Source organism: Populus euphratica, unplaced genomic scaffold, assembly GCF_000495115.2.
Source record: "Populus euphratica unplaced genomic scaffold, PopEup_1.0 scaffold156.1, whole genome shotgun sequence".
NCBI lineage: Eukaryota > Viridiplantae > Streptophyta > Magnoliopsida > Malpighiales > Salicaceae > Populus > Populus euphratica.
The window spans coordinates 854,655-873,741 of NW_011499931.1; the positions used below are offsets into that span (position 1 = coordinate 854,655).

General features: G+C 30.1%; 1 protein-coding gene across 2 annotated transcripts; it reads right to left on the reverse strand.

Annotated features, from left to right (window-relative positions):
- Nucleotides 1-6,002: 6,002 nt before the first annotated feature.
- LOC105136067 (Eukaryotic aspartyl protease family protein) lies at nucleotides 6,003-10,155 on the reverse strand. Of its 2 annotated transcripts, none has more exons than XM_011041247.1 (10): nucleotides 9,649-10,155; nucleotides 9,431-9,569; nucleotides 8,381-8,622; nucleotides 8,004-8,231; nucleotides 7,742-7,880; nucleotides 7,589-7,659; nucleotides 7,412-7,511; nucleotides 6,796-6,856; nucleotides 6,624-6,695; nucleotides 6,003-6,464 (listed from the first exon to the last, which is right to left on the reverse strand). In XM_011041247.1, exons 1-10 carry the CDS (start codon nucleotides 9,951-9,953, stop codon nucleotides 6,226-6,228), a joined length of 1,596 nt encoding a protein of 531 aa, XP_011039549.1. In that variant the 5' UTR covers nucleotides 9,954-10,155; the 3' UTR covers nucleotides 6,003-6,225. The 2 variants fall into 2 exon arrangements, with proteins under 2 accessions (XP_011039549.1, XP_011039550.1); XM_011041248.1 differs by having other exon boundaries at nucleotides 8,381-8,656; nucleotides 9,649-9,740.
- Nucleotides 10,156-19,087: the final 8,932 nt, after the last annotated feature.

Below are 19,087 nucleotides of genomic sequence, written 5' to 3' on the forward strand. Positions count from 1 at the left end.
ATGGTAAAGATTAAGTTAAAAAATTTGGAATGCAAAAACAACAAAGTCAATTTACTATCCTGCTGAAAGTAAAATTTTAAAACAAGCATTTTAGACCTAACTTAAATAATTTCATATTGTTTTTTTAATGAACGGCAAAAAAATAAATTTAGTAATACTTATCCCTTCAAGTTTCTGTTAATAATTAGGCTTTGTTGTTGATTAGACATCCTTCAAGTTTTTGTTAATAATTAGGCTTTGTTGTTGATTAGGTGGCATACAAGGATGCTGACATTTTCAATTTTGATGATGGAGATCGTATAGGGATCTAAATGCAAAAACTTGTCATAGGTACCTAAATGCAAAGACCCCTAAAAGTATGAAAGATGGGGTATCACAGCGAGGCTCGAAAGCTATGTTTGTGAAAAGGAACCTTCCATGAGCACCCCAGGATGACCCGCCGCATCGGTATTAATTATTAACCCTATAATAATAATACTAATAATAATAATAAAATAGGAGTAATAGTAGTCATCCGAATGAAGGGGGAAGTAGCTGGCACGTTAGAAAGGGGACAGCACCACACGTTTGAAAAGAAGATCAGGGTGTGGATTGATTGGCACGTGGACGGCGGAGATGCAAAGGAAGGAGCTGGCTCCCTCTAAAGGCTAGGCTGGGAGCCTCTCTGTCTCTCTGGTGGATGGATCGTCGGCGAGTTGTTTAGTTTGGATTGGTTGGTTGGTTGGGTTTGAATGGCGCGTTGACAGGAACACTCCTTTAAATTTAAATTCAAATTTTTACATTTTCTTTTTTTCAAAAACAAACGGTACCATGGAGCTTCTGAAGATTCGAACTTTCAAATACGAAGATTCTCCAAAAAGAAAATTATTCAAACACGATTCGAAGCTTCATGTCGTGATACAGTAACTTAACTATGAAGTTTCAGGGAGGAAAAAAGAAACATGATTTAGCGTAAAGAAGTTCTTGGCATGGAACAAATTATCTGAGAGAGAGACAGAGGCGGACTGACGACATTCTGTAGATCCTGCGCAGATGTTTTTGTCTCCCGGCAACTGGTTTTGTGTTCCCAGGCTATGTTTTTGCTTCTTTTTGAAAAGCACATAAATTATACTTTTTTTCTATATTTTTCAACCCAAAAATAAAAGCATCAGCTCAGATTAGCGAGCTCTTAAATTTATAATTAGTTCTTTTGTGAAGATTAATGTTTTCCTGACCAGGTCTTAATTTCTCAAGAACAGGAAAATTATACTTTGATTTTACAGGAATTATGATAAACCCGAATCTTAAATCCGTTTAGTTCTACCTCCTTTTCTTGTTCTATTTACCACACACATATATATATATATATATATATAAAAGCCCAAGACATCGAAATTCGAAGGAAAAAAATCACACATGACCAAGTTACATCTCTAATAAAATAAAATAAAATAAAATAAAATGAAATGTCACTCTAACAGGCACGAGTACCAAAAACTCATATGAATTGTTTATGGTGACAACCTGTAACGCATCTTCAAATGAAATCAACGCGTGTCGAGAAATTCAATCCATATCATGGCCGTCCAAAACTTCTCAGTTATATCTGACACCATACCACATACTCAAGTTGGCGGTGAGGGATTAATTATTCCATCTACTGATTTTATTTTTATTATCAATATAAATATTTGTGTGAATTTGTATATATCTTAATTAATTATATAAGCTCTAAAATTTATTATTATATAAAATTTTAGTTATTTAAAAATTTATAAAATTTAAACTAATAATCTTAAAAAATAAATTTAAAATTAAAATATGCCCATCAACTTGCATGTCCTGGATTTTATATTCATTCTTCGTGATCAATTAAATTACGGAAAAGAATGATATTATTGTCGTGACATAATATATATATATATGATATTGTTGTCACGTAGTTGTCTCTGTAGGGACCCGCCCTCTTTATAAAGCTTTCGCTTTGCCTATAACAGGGCCTCGAGAACCACCTCCCCTAGGTTACTGCATGCTTGAATTGATTTTTCATGCTTTTGGACCCATCTTTAGACGGTATTTGAAAACACGGTTCAATTATGTTTTTTTGAAAATTTTGAGTTTTTATTTTTATTTTAAATTATTTTTAAAATTATTAAATTGTTTTGATCTATTAATATAAAATATAAATTTTAAAAATAAAAAATATATATTATTTTAATATATTTATTAAAAAAACATTTTAGTACTGTACCACCGAACAATCTTCAAATAAATTTATTACTGTACCACCGAACAATCTTCAAATAAACCGCAAGATTGTTTTGATTTGATTGGCAGTATGGGAACTATTTCAGCAACACATGGGGCCAGGACCATCTACTAATTTGGATCCCTGCAAAAGATGGGCGGTGTCTAAAGAGTACATGTTGTCTTTATTTAGGCAAGGAGTAGATATTATGATTAAATAAACACACATCACTGTTCCTAAGACCCATTAGTTATAAGAATTACGACTTCATAAATTCAAGCAAATTAAAAAAAATAACCAATAAAAATAAAGAAATATGATCTTCAAGTCATTACTAGCCTCTCTCTTTTTACGTAACATTGAGGAGCTTGAACAGTACTGAAGTTTCGTATCGAACCTGAGATGTTTTGGTTGTTTAGAATATATATATATATATATCAGTGTCTAGGTAACGTGCATAATGCTTTTATGGATGCGATCGAACGCCTGCAAGCTTAGGTTCGGATTCATGTGAATGGAGAATTATAAAAAGAGGAAACGTAAGAAGATATCCCATGAAGCCAGTCGTATCTCTGAGTCTTTCGTCTTTGGTTTCTTATAACAGAATATATGTCTCAGACTGGCTAGTTTCTTTCAAGTTTCTTGCTAATATTAACCTAACTTGTACTACTGTAATATTGCGCTAAAATCAAAGCTTGAATCAAGTTATATGTCATCCATGCTAGCTAGAGCAGAGAAGATTTGCTGCGAGAATTGTTTTCTCTTCTCAGCGGTGCTGGGATTGACTGATTTCTAAACCTTGCCGTGAGTCTCCTTGCATATTTAATAGCTCATGTTCCATTCAACCCGCCATTTCATAGATTTAATTACATATTTTAATTATAGCTTTTGGACATCCATTATTCAATGTTCGGGGACATTAGTTAATTACTGCTCGAAGGCTTCAAGAGGTTTCGAATGATGAATTATATATGGTGGGGATACCAAACCCAAAACATTGTTTACAAACTCGTATGATAATAAGTGATAAAGAATAACTCAATTTATTAAAAGATTGGATTTTAAATTATGTTTTAGTTTAATTATCCTGCATGAAGACAGCACTACCCACCTGAATAAGTTTCAAATTTATCACGCTTCTGCTCTTAGAAACTTCTAAACCTTTTTCATGGGTTTTTTTTAATCGTTACTATATAGCTAGTCACTCGATCTAATTAAAGGTTTATCAATGACACGCATCTTTCTGTGGAATTTCTTATAACGTCATGCAACCAGCTGCACAAAAGGCCGCAGGGCTGCATAAAGTAAGGCTATGGTCCCCTTTCTTTTCTCTCATAGTGCTTGGATCTATATGTTTCCTTTTGGTTCTTGGACCTTTCTTCTCGATTAAAAATGGAAAACTTTTGGAAATGGAGAGGAGGGTAATGTGTCACAAGCCAATGGTGTTCTTCCTATAACCAATAATTGCTCGCCTTCCCCCTCGTCGTCCTTCACTGTGCTCATTCATGCATGATAAACAATAGTAGTATTGTGACGTCCAACACGTTCCCTCTTGCCCACTGAAAGTACCAATAAAAGAAAATAAATCCATTCAATAAAATAAAATGAAAACCAATCAATCTAATTGTTAATGCTTTGAAAGCTGCTCCTCAAGGGTTGATGGATTTGATCGCCGCTAAAAGTTAGAGATACAAGTACAACAACATCCACAAGTGCGTGGATGAATTAAAAAAAAAAACCAACAAAAAGGGATTTGCAGATCACCATGTACCTGGATTTTTTACACAGTGGATGTAATGACTTTTTTTTCCAGCATTTCTCAAACAAAATCAAATAATTTGCTACGAGGCATAATACGATTTTTTCCATAATTCAAATTTGATCTAGACAAATTTGTCTCATTATATTTTCTAACAGTCAAGTAACATAATTATCCTTAAAAAAAAGAAAACCATTAAACTTGGTTTAAGAGATTGTTTTATCTTTTTAAATTTTTAAATGATTGGATAACCATTAAAATTAAATTCTTTAACGAGCATTTTAATCTTCTTATTATAGTTTTTTTTTGTTATATTCAAGTTTACTTGGAGGCTATTTGGTAATTTAACAAACAAAAATACTATTTTAAAAAAATAGATAAAGCATGCATGAGTTTACATATATACAGTGGCTACCTGTTTGATGTCACCTAACGATCAAACGTACACTTTCAGGGGAAACATTCGAACCGTCTCGACATCTTTTTCATTTTATTTTTATCTTATCTCTTTTTGAATTTTCATATCTGGCTCTCCAGATTTTTAAACATATTCTTTATTTCGTTTTTTTTTATAAAAAATTTGATCTATATTTTCTTTTGTTTTTATATAAAATTATTTTTAAAAAATTTTATCCTGAAATTACAATGTCTTTTCCTTTATTAGGCGTGTAGTTTTTTTTAAAAAGAAAGAAAAGAAAAGAGAGGAGCAAATATAATTGTCGAACATAATTCACGTGGCTTGTACGAAGGCTCGTTTTTAAATTACTATTACACGGATTTTATAACTATTTTCTTATGGATCATATAGTCTAATTTTTCCATTTCTACGAAGTATTGAACATCTCACAAACATGTTTTGACTTTATACTTGGTCGATTCATAATAATAAAGGGTTGAGGGTTCGTTTGGCTTAGTGCTAATGTGATTAGGGAACAATTAAATAGTTTGGTTAAAAGAGATATTGAGTCAAAAGGGTGGGTTGCAAATAATTTGAAGAAAAAAGAAATATATAAAATGAACATTAATGCATAAATATTTAACCTTGTAAAGAAGATCAGCTTCCATCAAAATGTTTTTGTATCTAAATAGCCCAAACTAAAATTTACATACCATGCAGGTATACTCCAAATTAGTTAAAAGTGGCAAGGAAGGGGTAGACATTTGGGGTTTCTTCCATTTCTTGGATTGATTACTTTAATTCATGTTGGGTTACATAGTGGGAAGGAAATGCCAAGCTTTCAATTATGACCACTTCAATGATGTCAGGAAATTAATTAGGAATTTTTTTTATAATTAATTCAACCTTTTTCCATCTATGATCAATCAACAGATCGAGCATGTGAATACTGAACTATCTTTTACCTTTTCTTTTCAGAATTTTAATTTTTTTCTCCAATCGTTATTTCAGTTTCTTGTAAAAATAATTAGAATAGCCTTCTCTACGGTGCTACAACAACCACTTCCTGAAAGAGAGAGGACATAGTTAATTGCTATCTTTTACCTTTTCTTTTCATAATTTCAATTTTTTCTCCAATCGTTGTTTCAGTTTCGTGTAAAAATAATTAGAATCTTCTCTACGGTGCTGCAACAACCGCTTCCTGAAAGAGAGAGGACATAGTTAATTTTGGTGGTCTCAACGGCGACAATTGGGTTTAGGTTGGGAAACGACATGAAGGTTATTCATGTTCCCTGACTCATGATTCCACTGAGCCTTGATACGTTATCAGAGGTCTATTAATGAGAACCAGAAAAATACCTTCGGCCAGGCATTCTGCCGAAAGCAGGGTGCATAAAGCCCGTTGGGAAACGACATGAAGGTTGGAGCCATTTCAAATCTTAGATATGGAGAATTTATTAAATCTTTTTAAATGAAATACATAAACTGATATGAGAACATCCTTCATCCTCGAATAAAAATTACACAATTGGCCTCCCAAGCTTGCTCAGTTTTCAAGTAAAACAGCTTTTTAGAAAAGGAAAAAGGGAGGGAGGAAGAAGGATTGTCGACAAGGAATGGAGGCACAAAATGAAGATACATGATAGGATAAACAGAGGAGACAATATATTGTCCTCAAAGTCCAATCAGCCAAATGGCCATAGGAGGGGGAAAACTGATGCCATTTGATGATAGGACCGATCCACATATACTTGTATACATATGAAAGAGAAAGGACTTAATTTACAAGTAGGGCTATATATAAAGAATAGAACTCTTATCTCGTAGACAGCCAGTATTTACTCATGAAGCTGAAACAACTCGATGCATAAGATACAGTGGCAGCAGCAATTTTAACAAACAAAACCGAGTTGAAATTAGTTGGCTTGAAGCAGCTGATGGTTTGGAGGGAGCGTTTACAGCAACAGCAGGTGAAACTGCATTTCCTCCAGGAGTGCTCTGCTGCTCATTGGTTGGCAGTGGATTCTGGGGTGTCCCAGATGGAGTAAGCGGCAGCGTCTTACCATCACCTTCATCTCCACCTGCACACATTGTATTAATTGCTGACCAAAATAAAAAATAAAAAGTTCCCATATGCTAGGCTATGGCTCTACAAACAAGTGAATGAAACATAGAAATGTGGGGGCATTTAGTCATGATGTATCGACATCCCTAAACATGGGAAATGCCAGGGAACTCACAATTAGAACGTGACCACCCTAACTTCAAATTTTCTCTATCAAAGACCACCCGATATCCCATCATGAAATTCTCTGCATAAAGTTCCATTCAAATATAAGACTTCCAGAGAGCAAGCTGAAGATTTATTAATGACCAGTGGCATTTTCCATAGGCAACTGTTAGCATACTTACGTCCAATTGTTCCAATATCTCCATCCGCTGGTTGAATTGCCAAACAAAAGCCAATAACTCCCTGCACCATCAAGGCCACCACATTTAGATTTCATCTCAACTAGCAATCCTTCTTCACCAGTATAAGGACAATGGAACTTCAATGGAACTGAGATGGTGCTGAACGGATATGGATAATATAAGAACATATTACTAAATCTATATTCAAGCCAGCAAGGTAATTAGACCCAACAGAACTTTTACTCTTGTTGGAAAAGAAAAAATCCATACAAATAAATAAATGGAAGGTTAGTTCTCACTTGGTTATAAATGCAGCTAAGAATCATCAGTGCAGCAATATCTAAAGAAAAAAATGAAGACATCTTGGCATAAAATTGAATATTTATCTATCTGTTAGAGGTGTTCCAGAAATGTTACTATGAATCTGCTCAATACATTCTTCTTAGATTGGAAGTCTAAAATCCATTCATTTAAAGCTTTAATGGTTTGTCATGTCCAAAGTTCTAACAAATTGTGTTTACCCATATTTACTTCTTGCACCTTTGTCAATTATTTAACCAGAAAATAACAGATGAAATTAAGCTTAATTAACAACACCATTTCAAATTGGTCTCACCTGAATGCCATAGATCATAAAAACAGGATTCTGGACCATAAAGCTGTTGTTCTGAGGGAAGATAAGCCGCAAAGATGGAATCTTGGGCAAGTCCTGTGAACTATTTACAGTAGCCACCCTGAATATTAGTGTTGGATCAAAGAGGCTATCAAAGCTCTTCTTTTAATGCAGACTCACCTGGTCTTGTAGCAATATTTCCAAGAATACCCTTCAAAGCTAGATCTCGAAGCATTTACTTGTGTGTCAAACTACAAACAAGGCTCCCATGTTAAAATAATAGATGATCATGGTACACAATGAAGTTTGATGTTAAAACTTAAGAGATGGTACCTCCTCAGCAATCATTTCAAAAACATCATCTGGAAGAAATGTAAATGATGTGCCACTATCCACCAGTGCACTGAAGCTACTTTGCTTAAGACAAGAAGTGCCAACACAACAAACCTCCACTCCAACAATGTAGGTTGTGCTGAATCATGTTAATGAGTTTAATATATTAAGCATGAGAGTTTTGGCAGCTATAAGAACAACCACTAGAGGGAACAATAGCTTCTTTTTATGATGCATATAGAGATGCAAAGATAGTACATACTAGTTCCCATTTAATTTCAGAAATGGAGCAGATTGTTGGGTAGTGGGTCCCTGATCACCAAAGAATATTCTCCCTGAATCATCCTCATTAAAGCACATTGAGAAAGAATTCTGAATTAATCCTGCTTTAGCAAGAAAACTTGGAACTGAGATTTCTTGCAGGCCCAAACCCAAAAGACCATCAGGAGCAACACCATCTAAGTAACCACCACTTTGCTTCATGCCACATCTGTACTTAAGAAATAAACAACCATGTGAAACAACAAAAAACAATAAAACAAATAAAAGAATATCTTACTTAAGCAACCCCACTAAATTTGCAACAGTGATGACATAAAGTTGAAACTAATGTGGCAAGAAAGAATACGTCACACACACCCTATGATCACTGGAGCCTTCACAGAAGTATTCAACGTGTCACCACCACCAGATGCAAGATGTATTATGTCCTCAACCAGCAATCCAGAACTTGATGTACTTTCTGTATAATAATTGATACGGTAAGGGCATGACTGGTTTGGGTTTTTGCAATTTTGACCCATGTCACACAACCGATGACCGCAAGACAATTGCTTGCTGGTGCTTGACTGAGATGGGCTATATTCACTAAGATCTCTATCCTGCACAATAGATGCTCCAAATACGAGGGAGCACCTGCCAATCAATAATCGGAAAATAAGTGCTAAACCTGTTATCATATCTTAGCATAAAATCGGCGATTCCCTTGATTTTCAGGTCATTTTATTTTTCTTATTCTAAGTAAGAAACCATCTTCACAGAGATAAACAACTCCACTAACACGTATTGAGGCACAGTTATATGAATGCCAAATAACAAACTACTCTCCAACTTGGCCCATAGTATTTGCAACACGCTTCAGAGAAATTAAAAACAAAAGGCTGAAATTAACACTGTGGATTGGGTCAAATGGCGATAGAGATAGGTACAAAGCACCTCCAAGAAGCACAGTCAACTACAAAAAGATCTCAGAAAATAAAATAACCCCAGAACCCCAATTAACTTCATGACTAGATCTACTTTCCTGAGTTCTCCAGCAGAAGTTTGTCAGAGTAATACCAAAGAACAAGTGACTAAACATACAATCTACTTCAGAACAAATAGGTCCTATAGGTTAATGTGTTGCATAAAGACAGCCTATCCTCATGTACACAAAACAATTATGTTTATATACTTATGTAAATGAAATTTGGAATTTCGTTGGCATCAAATGCGAACAAACAACATCATCTCCCCCCCACCCCCTCCCAACGAGAAAAAAAAAAACAAACAACACTCATTCCATAAAAAAATAGTAAAGCCCGAAAGAAAATTACCATGTAAAACAACTAAAATTATCACAAAACTACTAAAAAAAACCCAATCGCGAGAAAGTTAAGTAAGAAAAAAGAATGGAAATTTCAGGCTTACCAAACTACTGTAGTGACTAGCAGATAAAGGAGCACATTGCACACAATCGCAAGGTACCCAAAACAAATCACTCCCAGAATCCAAAGCCACCATAAAGGATACATGTGGCGTCCCTATATCAATCCACGTGTAATGCAACCTACAAAAACACCAAAAACAAAATAAAATTATAAAAAATCAGGACCAACCGGACCGAACTTCCAGCTTTTGTCCATTACCAGCCGAAGTCATTGCCAAGCGACATCGTTTTGCTACCCTGAGAAGGGAAGAGAAGCTGATAATGAGGACCCAGCTTCAATTTCTGCCTCTTTAAGTCACTGCTGACTAGTATCTGGTAATATTCCTTGCTCTTCTTCTCCGGCCACCACGTGCCCTTCACGTCCACTCCCCTTGAAATGCTAACTTCCTTATATTCCTTAGAAAATCTGTGTATCAGCCTGGACGAGAAAGTAGCTAATTCTGCAGTGTTTTGGACTAGAAAGCTTGGCATTACTAGAATTAGCAGTAGAAATGGAGCCTCCATGGAGAAATTCGAGAGATCTAGGGTTTTGAAGGGGTTCGGATAAGAAGCGCTGGGAGTGAAACGCGCACACAGAGTGAAGAAAAAAAAAGTATAGTTCTCTTTGTTGTCTTTCCGGGGTTAGCTGGGAAGTGAGAAGAGAGAGTGGAGGTGAGTGCGGACGTGTCTGAGGCTCTGAGTGTGCGCATTATGCACTTAGCTGTTGTGGTGGGGAGGGATCCTATGCTATGAGTATATATGTATGGTACGGTGTGTAGCTTTACTGCTATGTGTAATCATGTATAATAAACATACATGCACCTGCTCTATGTAGTTTTTGCTTCTGCGCTCCAACATATTTTTTTAAAAAAATTAAAATTATTATTTTAAATTAAAATATTTTAATATTTTTAATTTTTTAATATAAAAAATAATTATATATATAATTTAATTAATCCAGTCAAGTTATTCATGATTCAAAATTAAGTTATTACCATTCAAATTTGAATGAGTTAACTTCAATTTTTTTTTTAAAAAATAATGAAACAATATTTTTTAATTAAAATAACCTATACAAGTTGAAAAATAAAAAATCAATAATTCAAATTTTTTTCTAGATTAGATTTTCAAACAGGGAATGACAACCATAAAGGAATTGATTGCCTTTATTGAGTGATAATAGATTACTTGTAAGGTTGACCTTTATCCATTTTTAATTATCAAGAAAATTCTTAATTCTTTATGCCATTACTTATTCAAAATTCAATATTGTTAAAAAAACATGGAAATATATTATAATTTGATATTTAAGAAACAACTATTATTCAAGAAAAAAAACTATTTAGAAAAATAAAGAGAGAGAATTTGATTGAAATCCAATCCAGAAAATTCATTAAAGTTTTTAATATTATGATAACAATTTTTTTAAAGTAATGTTTATTTGAAATATATTAAAATAATATTTTTATATTTTTTTAAAATTTATATTGATATTAGCATGTCAAAAAAATTTAAAAAAATAATTTAAAAAAAAAATATAAAGAATTTTAACAAATATTTTTACTTAGACTATAAAGAGAAAACTTGATGCTGTTTAATTTTGCAAAATGAAAAACAAATAGCTCATCATCACATATATAGTTATATATTATATTTGGGAATGCGATGCAAATCATGTTTTTTAAAATTTTAATTTTTTATTAAAAATAAAAAAAGTTATATTATCATATTATTTTTTGATGTGTTGATGTTAAAAATATTTTTTAAAAAATAAAAATATTTATTTTAATATATTTCTAAACAAAAAACATTTTAAACTATTACTATTATCATAATTTTAAATATACCTCTAACCGATGTTGATTTCAAATCATATTTTCCCAAGCACCCTACATTTAATTTTGTCTTTGATTTTAAGTAGTTATAAGATATTTGTTTTTTTTCTTATTCTTCAAATTAAAACCTTAAAATCTGCATTATAAAGAATTTATTATTGTGTAGTAAGGATGTGTCAAGCTAGAAATAATATATATATTTCCCACGGAAACAAAAAAGTTAGGCACTTAATTCAAGCAAAGAGAAAGCAGTTTATCAAGGTCAAGATTATAGTGGGAAGTTTGTGAGCTAGTCATTAACTCAAGCTAAAAAATAATATATTTTCCTAGACAAACATTAGTCAGTGCAAGCAAAGATAAAGCAGTTTAATATTTATGTGAGCCTGAGGTGTGTAAAGATTAATTTCTTTGTTTCCTATAAAACAGTTTTTTTCCCCTAAGAAATTAGTTTTTATAGAAAATATATTTATGTAAGTAAATTTTTTTATGTTTGGTAGTGTTATAAAATAAATAAAAAAATAATTTATTAAAGTTTTAATTTTTTCCTAATCAATCTTATTAAAAGAATGAGAATCAAAAGATGATAAAATTAAAAAAAAATTATAAATTATTTTAAATAAAATAAATTGCAATCAAAAGAAAATAAACAAAAACTGATAAATTAATTAATTAATTAATTAAGAAAAGAATAAGAGTAAAAAAAATACTAATAAAAAGAATAAAAATCAAAACTAATATAAAAATTAAATTTTAAATAATAAAATAAATAAATAAATAAATAATAAATCAAAATAATATATATAACAATCAAAATATTAAAAACAAATTTAACATGATTAATGAATAACAAAATATTTTTTAAAATTTTTATAATTTTTAAAAAATATTTTAAACCACAAATAAAAGAATAATATTTTTTAAAAAAACTAAATCAAATTTTACTTACACTAAATTTTTTTATTAATTAATTTTTATAATAATAAATAAACATAAAAAAAAACCTGAAAAATAATTTTCAAGAAAGCAATTTACACAGAACAAAAGGACATAATTTCTGTTTTCCTAGGAAAGAAAACTTGTCGCCAAACACGAGCGATCAACTTGCGTGTCGAAAGACGCGGTGTAAGGTTAAGTTTCTTTTTAGCTATAATTCTTTTGAAAAACAAACCACATTTATTTTTTTTTTTTTTTTTTGAATCACACAAAAAACGGGGCCACGTCTCGATGCAGACAGCACCTCCTTAATTTATCGAACACGACAACTTACTTGGTGCAATCATAGAGACCAGAGCTTGGAGAAAGAGAAATGGAACGGATGCAATACAATAAATTTAATCAATCATGATTCGTGGATTTAGATTTTTCTTTTCTTTTTTGCATTCTGCACAGTGAATTAGTTTGTATTTGATATTTTAATACAAAGAATTGTTTTTAAACATGACTTGTGACCAACCTAACGGAAGGCTAAGATCATAGGTTTTGATCGGTTTATTAAAGTATTTCAGGTTAAACCTATTTTATTTTTATAAAAAAAAATATTATTTTTATTAAAAATAAATAATTAATGGATTGTTATTAAATTTTTAACCACATTTTATCAGGCCAACTCAAGTTTTTAACCAAATCACAAGGATATCAACACGCTAAGCGGGTTTTAAAATTATAATGTATAGTATTTTTTAAAAGTATTTTTTACTTAAAGATGTAATAAAATAATATTTTTTAATTTTTATTTATTTTTATATCAGCATGTTAAAACTGTAAAAAATATTTTTAAAACATATTAACTTAATATTTCTTCAAGCTAAATATATTCCAGACACAATTAATTTGAACAGCCTCTAGTATTTGATAAATTTTCGTTTACTGTTATTCCAAAATTAAATTAGGTCGGATTAAAAGCATTCCTTCGGATAAAAGAAAAAAAAAAAGTTCAACCACAGCTACTAATATTCATGATCAGTGTCATCCTGTGCGTGTTCATGATGAAAATAATGAACTAGAGCAATGGTATATAAGCAAGCAAGTGTATCAATCTTTGCTTTAAAGTTAACCTAGAAACGTGAATGCTTGTGCTCTTTTAAATTTTTAATTCTGATGGGTTTGATCCTATCATCCTCTCGTTATTACTGTACAACGAGGTAAGAATTGATATGCTGGATAAAATTAGATTAAATATGATTATTTTTTTATCAAATTGTTTGGTGTATTTTTAAACAGTGCAAAAATTAATTTTTTTATATTTAAAATTATTGTAGTGAATAAATTTTTATCGTATTAAAACAGATATTGTAAGTTTATTTAATTTTTTACATAAAAGTTGTTATTTACATGGTCGGAGTCTAGGTAAAAAGGGAAACTGCCCCTTAACTCTTTTTTTTTCATATATAGTTTTTGTATTAAAATATTAATATAATAACTTAAGTTATATTTTGCAAAAGGTAAAGAGTACAGAGACAATATATTAATGTGCTTCGCTACGACTGTTTGTATTTTCTCGTGCAAAGTAAAATTTTTTATCTATGAATCCATTAAAAAATGCTTTTGGTGTATGAATTATAAGTTGGTTGTCTCAGTTCTTTCTTTTATTTTTGTTTAACAGATGGAGAAGTAAAGGGATATGTAATGATTTTATTCTATAGCAAAATGAAAACTAATCAACGGATATAAAGAAAGAAACTGGAAACATTCAGAAAGTCAGAAAAAACTTTTTGTTGTTGCTTAGATGGTTTGTGATATTTTTATGTTTGATACTTTAATTTATTAGCTTTTTTTATAATATTAAAGCTTTGTGAATATTCAAGATGAAAATATCAAGGAATTACAAATCTACATCATTTCTGTTATAAATTATTTAACAATATTATTGACATACAACTTAATAAATTAGATAATTATTTCACTAAGACAAGTTCATAGTTACTTCTTTGTGTGACATGTTTAAATTCAAATGATTCTTTCTTTACTTTCAATAAAAAAAAGTTAATTCACTTTGCTCTTTTTTATCTTAATGAATTCTCTATATTAGACTTTATGGTACTTAATAACCAACTTAATATGTATATTATTGATCTACGTAATGATGATAAGTTCTCTAATATTTAAAGTATTGCTAGTCTTGTAAAGAAAATGATAAAAACAAAGAAGAAAAGTTTATTCGCCATGCTTTTTTTTATCCCAATGAATTCTCTATATTAGACCTCATTGTACTTGGTAACCAACTTCATATATATATTATTCATCTACGCAATGATAATAAGTTCTCTGGTATTGAAGGTATTGCTAGTGATTAGTACTTAAAAATGTATTTTCATCAGGGTTTTATATCATCATTTTGCACTTGAAGTATTAATAACTCCTTAACTAAAGCATGTTTTATAATAATATATCTAATAATATAAGATACCTTTAATTTATGGTAAATGTTCATTTTAAATGCAGACCTATCACATAAATGAAAGGATTGATTGATAACTTGAAGAACTTAAATTGCAAGGATAAAGAGATGACCAAACTTAGAAAAGAGATGTCGGTGCAATCCAAACCGGAACACTGTTCGGTAATTGGGTCATATCTAGAGCTATATATCTCAGATTTAGGTCCAATTTATATGGATGGAAAGGTAAGACATAGGCCTACAACTTTCATATGGAGCCCAAGATCTAAAAAGGCCATTATCAAGTCCAAATTGTAGCAACAACAAAGAAGCCCGAATCTGTCTTCCAGCCCGAGCACTGTTCGGTATTTTGGCCATATCTGGAGTTCTAGAAGTCCAAATGAGCTGAATGTTTTACACAAGAAAGCTGAGACAATTGCCTACAACTTTCATGTTTGCAACTGGCTCCAGTTTTGACGTTATCAATGACGTTTTGGGCAGACAAGAGAAGATAAGGATTGTCACCAAGTCAAAAGTTGGTCACCCACTTATCAATTAGTCATCAAATCAATAGTTCCCATTTTTGGCCTATAAAAGGAGGCATTTGCCATGCATTTAGGCATCTTGGTGTTCAGATCAAGATCATGCTCTTCCTTTCTCTCTTTGTATTTTTTATGCTTTGTTTTCATTAATATTAAGTTTATGCCTTTCATTTCCTTTCCTTTACTTAGTTAACTTTTATGTTCTTATTTTGTTTATCTATTTTGCTTTCTTTCATTATGTCTAGCTAAGTTAATTATGTCAAGGTGAAAAGGTTACACTAATGGTGTAAGAATAAGTATAATGTAAACTTAATATGGACTTTAATGTTTGATACTAACATGTTTTATATTTGCTATCTTGTTCACTCTTTAATACTTTGCTTGTTAAATGACTAATCTTGATTTATGTTGTATAACACTTGGTACAACAAATGCTTGGCACTTTCATAGCCCATAATGTATGGTATAACCGACACCTGAGCTATGAAAGGAACTTGATTTGTTGTTAACATAAGTTATAATCATGAATGCTTGACGAGATTTACAAGTATTAGCATTAATTATTGGTATATATACTTATCGAATTGTCATTACTTCTACTAGTTGCAACTACTAAAGTGGAAAGAGTTTTTTTTTTCTGCCATGTATATTGTCAAAAGTAGATTGTGAAATAGAATGAGAGATAAGTGAATAAGTAACAATTTTTATATACATTGAGAAAGATATCTTCGATGAGATTGATAATAAAGTTATTATGAAGCGGTTTTAAAATATAAAAATTTGAAGAGAACAATTATAATTTAAGTTTTTTCATTTTAAAAGTATTCTTAAATTAATTTCATTTTATATGAGTTCGTACATATGTTTTAAATTGATTTTCTATATAATGCATGTCTACATAATACATAATATCAAGTATTTGTTAGTAATTTTTCCTCTCATTTAAAAAATCATGGCTTCGCCACTGGTTATTTATGAAATGACTATACTACCCTACATATAAAACCAACCTTTTTAAAAGAATCAAAATGAAAAAAAAATTCAAAAAAAATCAACGGGTTTTACTTGAGTCATAAGTCAATTCATGTTTTTTCTAGGTTAAGTTGGGTCAATCCTTTTTCTTTGCTTTCTTAAACATAAACTTATTATTAACCTATCAATTTGATTGATAAGTAGTGACCCAACTCAAGAGTTAACCAGGTACATAACCCGAGTCACAAGTCGGTAGGGTCAATCCAAGTTTTTCTTTTATTAATATAAGGATAAAAATAATTATTATCATAATTTTAAAACTAGACTTGAGGGTTAACCATTGACCATACCAGGTCATAGATTAAGAGGATCAACTTGGGTTTACTCGAGTCAACATAAAGATAAATGTAGCTATTATAATAATTTTAAAACTCAATTCAGGGATTGACTTTAAATAAAGCCCAAGAGTCAATCTAAATTGATCGGGGTTAACGTAAGGATAAAAGTAGTTATTGTTATAATTTTAAACTTGACTCCAGGGTCAACCCATAACAAGGTCGAGTCACGGGTCAAGATGGTCAACTTGGATGTAACCGAAATCAATGTATGAATAAAAATAATAATTATTATATGAAATCAATGTATGGATAAAAATAATAATTATTATAGTTTTAAAATCTAATTCAAGAGTCAGTATTGGGCAAGGTCATAGGCCGGGATGGTCAATCAGAGTTGACCCATTTTTTTTTTTAAAAATCAAAGCAACCTTGTTTCGACCAAAAACAATTCAAAGAAGTCCATGAATTTCTTAACTGTGTTTTATCCCTGGTCGAGTCGACCAAAGTTTTTGACCGAGTCAAGTTGGATAAGTCATTTCTCTATTTTTTTTTCTTAAACCTGGATTTACCCAGGCACCAGGTCAGTCAGGTCTCGAGTTGACTCACTAGGCCAATTCAGGTTTCATAACTAGGCTTATTATAACTTTATTAATTTTAATACTCAATATAAACAAAAGTGAAAAAAATAATATCTAATTATTTTTTAAAATGTATAATTTTAACACTAATATATATTAAGGATAAAATAATATTTTTTTTCATATTTTACTTTGATTTTATATTTGAATACTTTTTTTAGGTTTGTATTTAGAGAACAAAATATATTATAAAGTTTATTTAAATGCATTAATTTAAAAAATAGATGTATTGATTATATGTTTTTATAAAGAAATATTACATCTTTTATATTATTTATGTGATGTCATGCCCGCGTGATACCGCGGGCTTGTGTGTTGTTGGGGTTTGTGATAAAAAAAACATAAAAAAATTATATGGAGAAAAACTATTGCAATCCATAATATTTTTAAGGAAAAAACTACAAAAATGTATTGTTGCAATCTATAATAAAGTTTATTTAAATGCATTAATTTAAAACATAGATACATTGATTATATGTTTTTATAAAGAAATATTACATCATCTATATTATCCACTAGATGTCATGTCCGCGCAATACCGCGGGCTTGTGTGTTGTTGGGGTTTGTGAAAAAAAACATTAAAAAAATCATGTAAAGAAAAAATATTGCAATCCACAATATTTTTAAGAAGAAAAGTATAAAGTTAAATTCTCAATCAGCTTAATATTAAAAAAATAAAATTGAGAAAGATAATTTTAAAAAAATTAGAAAAAAAAAACAAAAGGGAAAAAAACCAAGTAGTGAAACACTGTAGCAATCTATAATGTTTCATAAGAAATTCTAAAGTTATAATTATCAAGCAGCTCAATATTAAAAATAATAAAATTGATAAAAATAATTTTAAAAAAATTTATAAAAAATCATATGGGGGGAATACTATAGCAATCCACAGTTTTTTAAAGAAAAAAACTACAAAACTAAATTCTCAATCAGCTTAATATGAGAAAAATAAAATCAACAAATATAATTTTAGAAAAAAATCATAAAAAAGAAAAAAAAATATTTGGGGAAACAACATAGTAATCCATAGTGTTTTAAAAGAAAAAACTATAAAGCTAAATTCTCAACCAGCTCAATATTAAAAAAATAAAATTAACAAAAATAATTTTGAAAAAAACAACATAAGAAAAAAGAGAGAAAAAAAAGAAGAAGACAATTTAAAAAAAAAACATGCGGGGAAAGTTAAAGCTAAATTTTCAACCAGCTCAATATTAAAAAAATAAAATAGACAAAAACAATTTTGAAAAACACAACACAAGAAAAAAGAGAAAAAAAAAGGAAGAAGATAATTTTGAAAAAAAATAAAAAAAAAAACATGTGAGGAAAGTTAAAGCTAAATTCTCAACCAGCTTAATATTAAAATCATTTAGGAAAACACTGTAAAAATTTTATAGTGTTTTATGAGAAAATATATAATTGTAATTTTCAACCAACTCAATATTAAAAAAAGTAAAATCAACAAAGATAATTTTGGAAAATATCACAAAAAAAGAAAAGGAAAAAAATCATGCAGGGAAACACTGTAGCAATTTATAGTGTTTCATGACAAAATCTACAGTTATAATTTTCAACTAGTTCAATATTAAAAATAATAAAATCAATAAAGATAATTTTGAAAAAAATAAAAAAAAATCATATGGGGAAAAATTAATACAATTAACGGTGTTTTAAAGAAAAAACTACAAAACTAAATTTTCAACCAGCTTAGTATGAAAAAAATAAATTTGATAAAGATAATTTTAAAAAAAATCAATTAAAAAAACATGTGGGGAAACACTGTAACAATTCATAGTGTTTTAAAGAACTACAAAGTTAAAATCTCAATCAACTCAATATGAAAAAAAAAAAATCAGCAAAGACTATTTTGGAAAAGAAAAGGAAAAAAATTCATAAAAAAAAAGAAAAAACCTATATAGAAAAATACTATAGCAATATATAATATTTTAAAGAAAGATCTA

What these genes read in the sequence shown, in the direction of transcription:
- LOC105136067 (XM_011041247.1), bottom strand. Translation starts at nt 9,953, where the DNA reads ATGGAGGCTCCATTTCTACTGCTAATTCTAGTAATGCCAAGCTTTCTA. An exon ending in CTGAAATTAAATGGGAACTA is followed by an intron (nt 7,881 to 8,003) that starts GTATGTACTATC and finishes AACATGATTCAG; the next exon opens with CACAACCTACATTGTTGGAG. An exon ending in AAATATTGCTACAAGACCAG is followed by an intron (nt 7,512 to 7,588) that starts GTGAGTCTGCAT and finishes TACTGTAAATAG; the next exon opens with TTCACAGGACTTGCCCAAGA.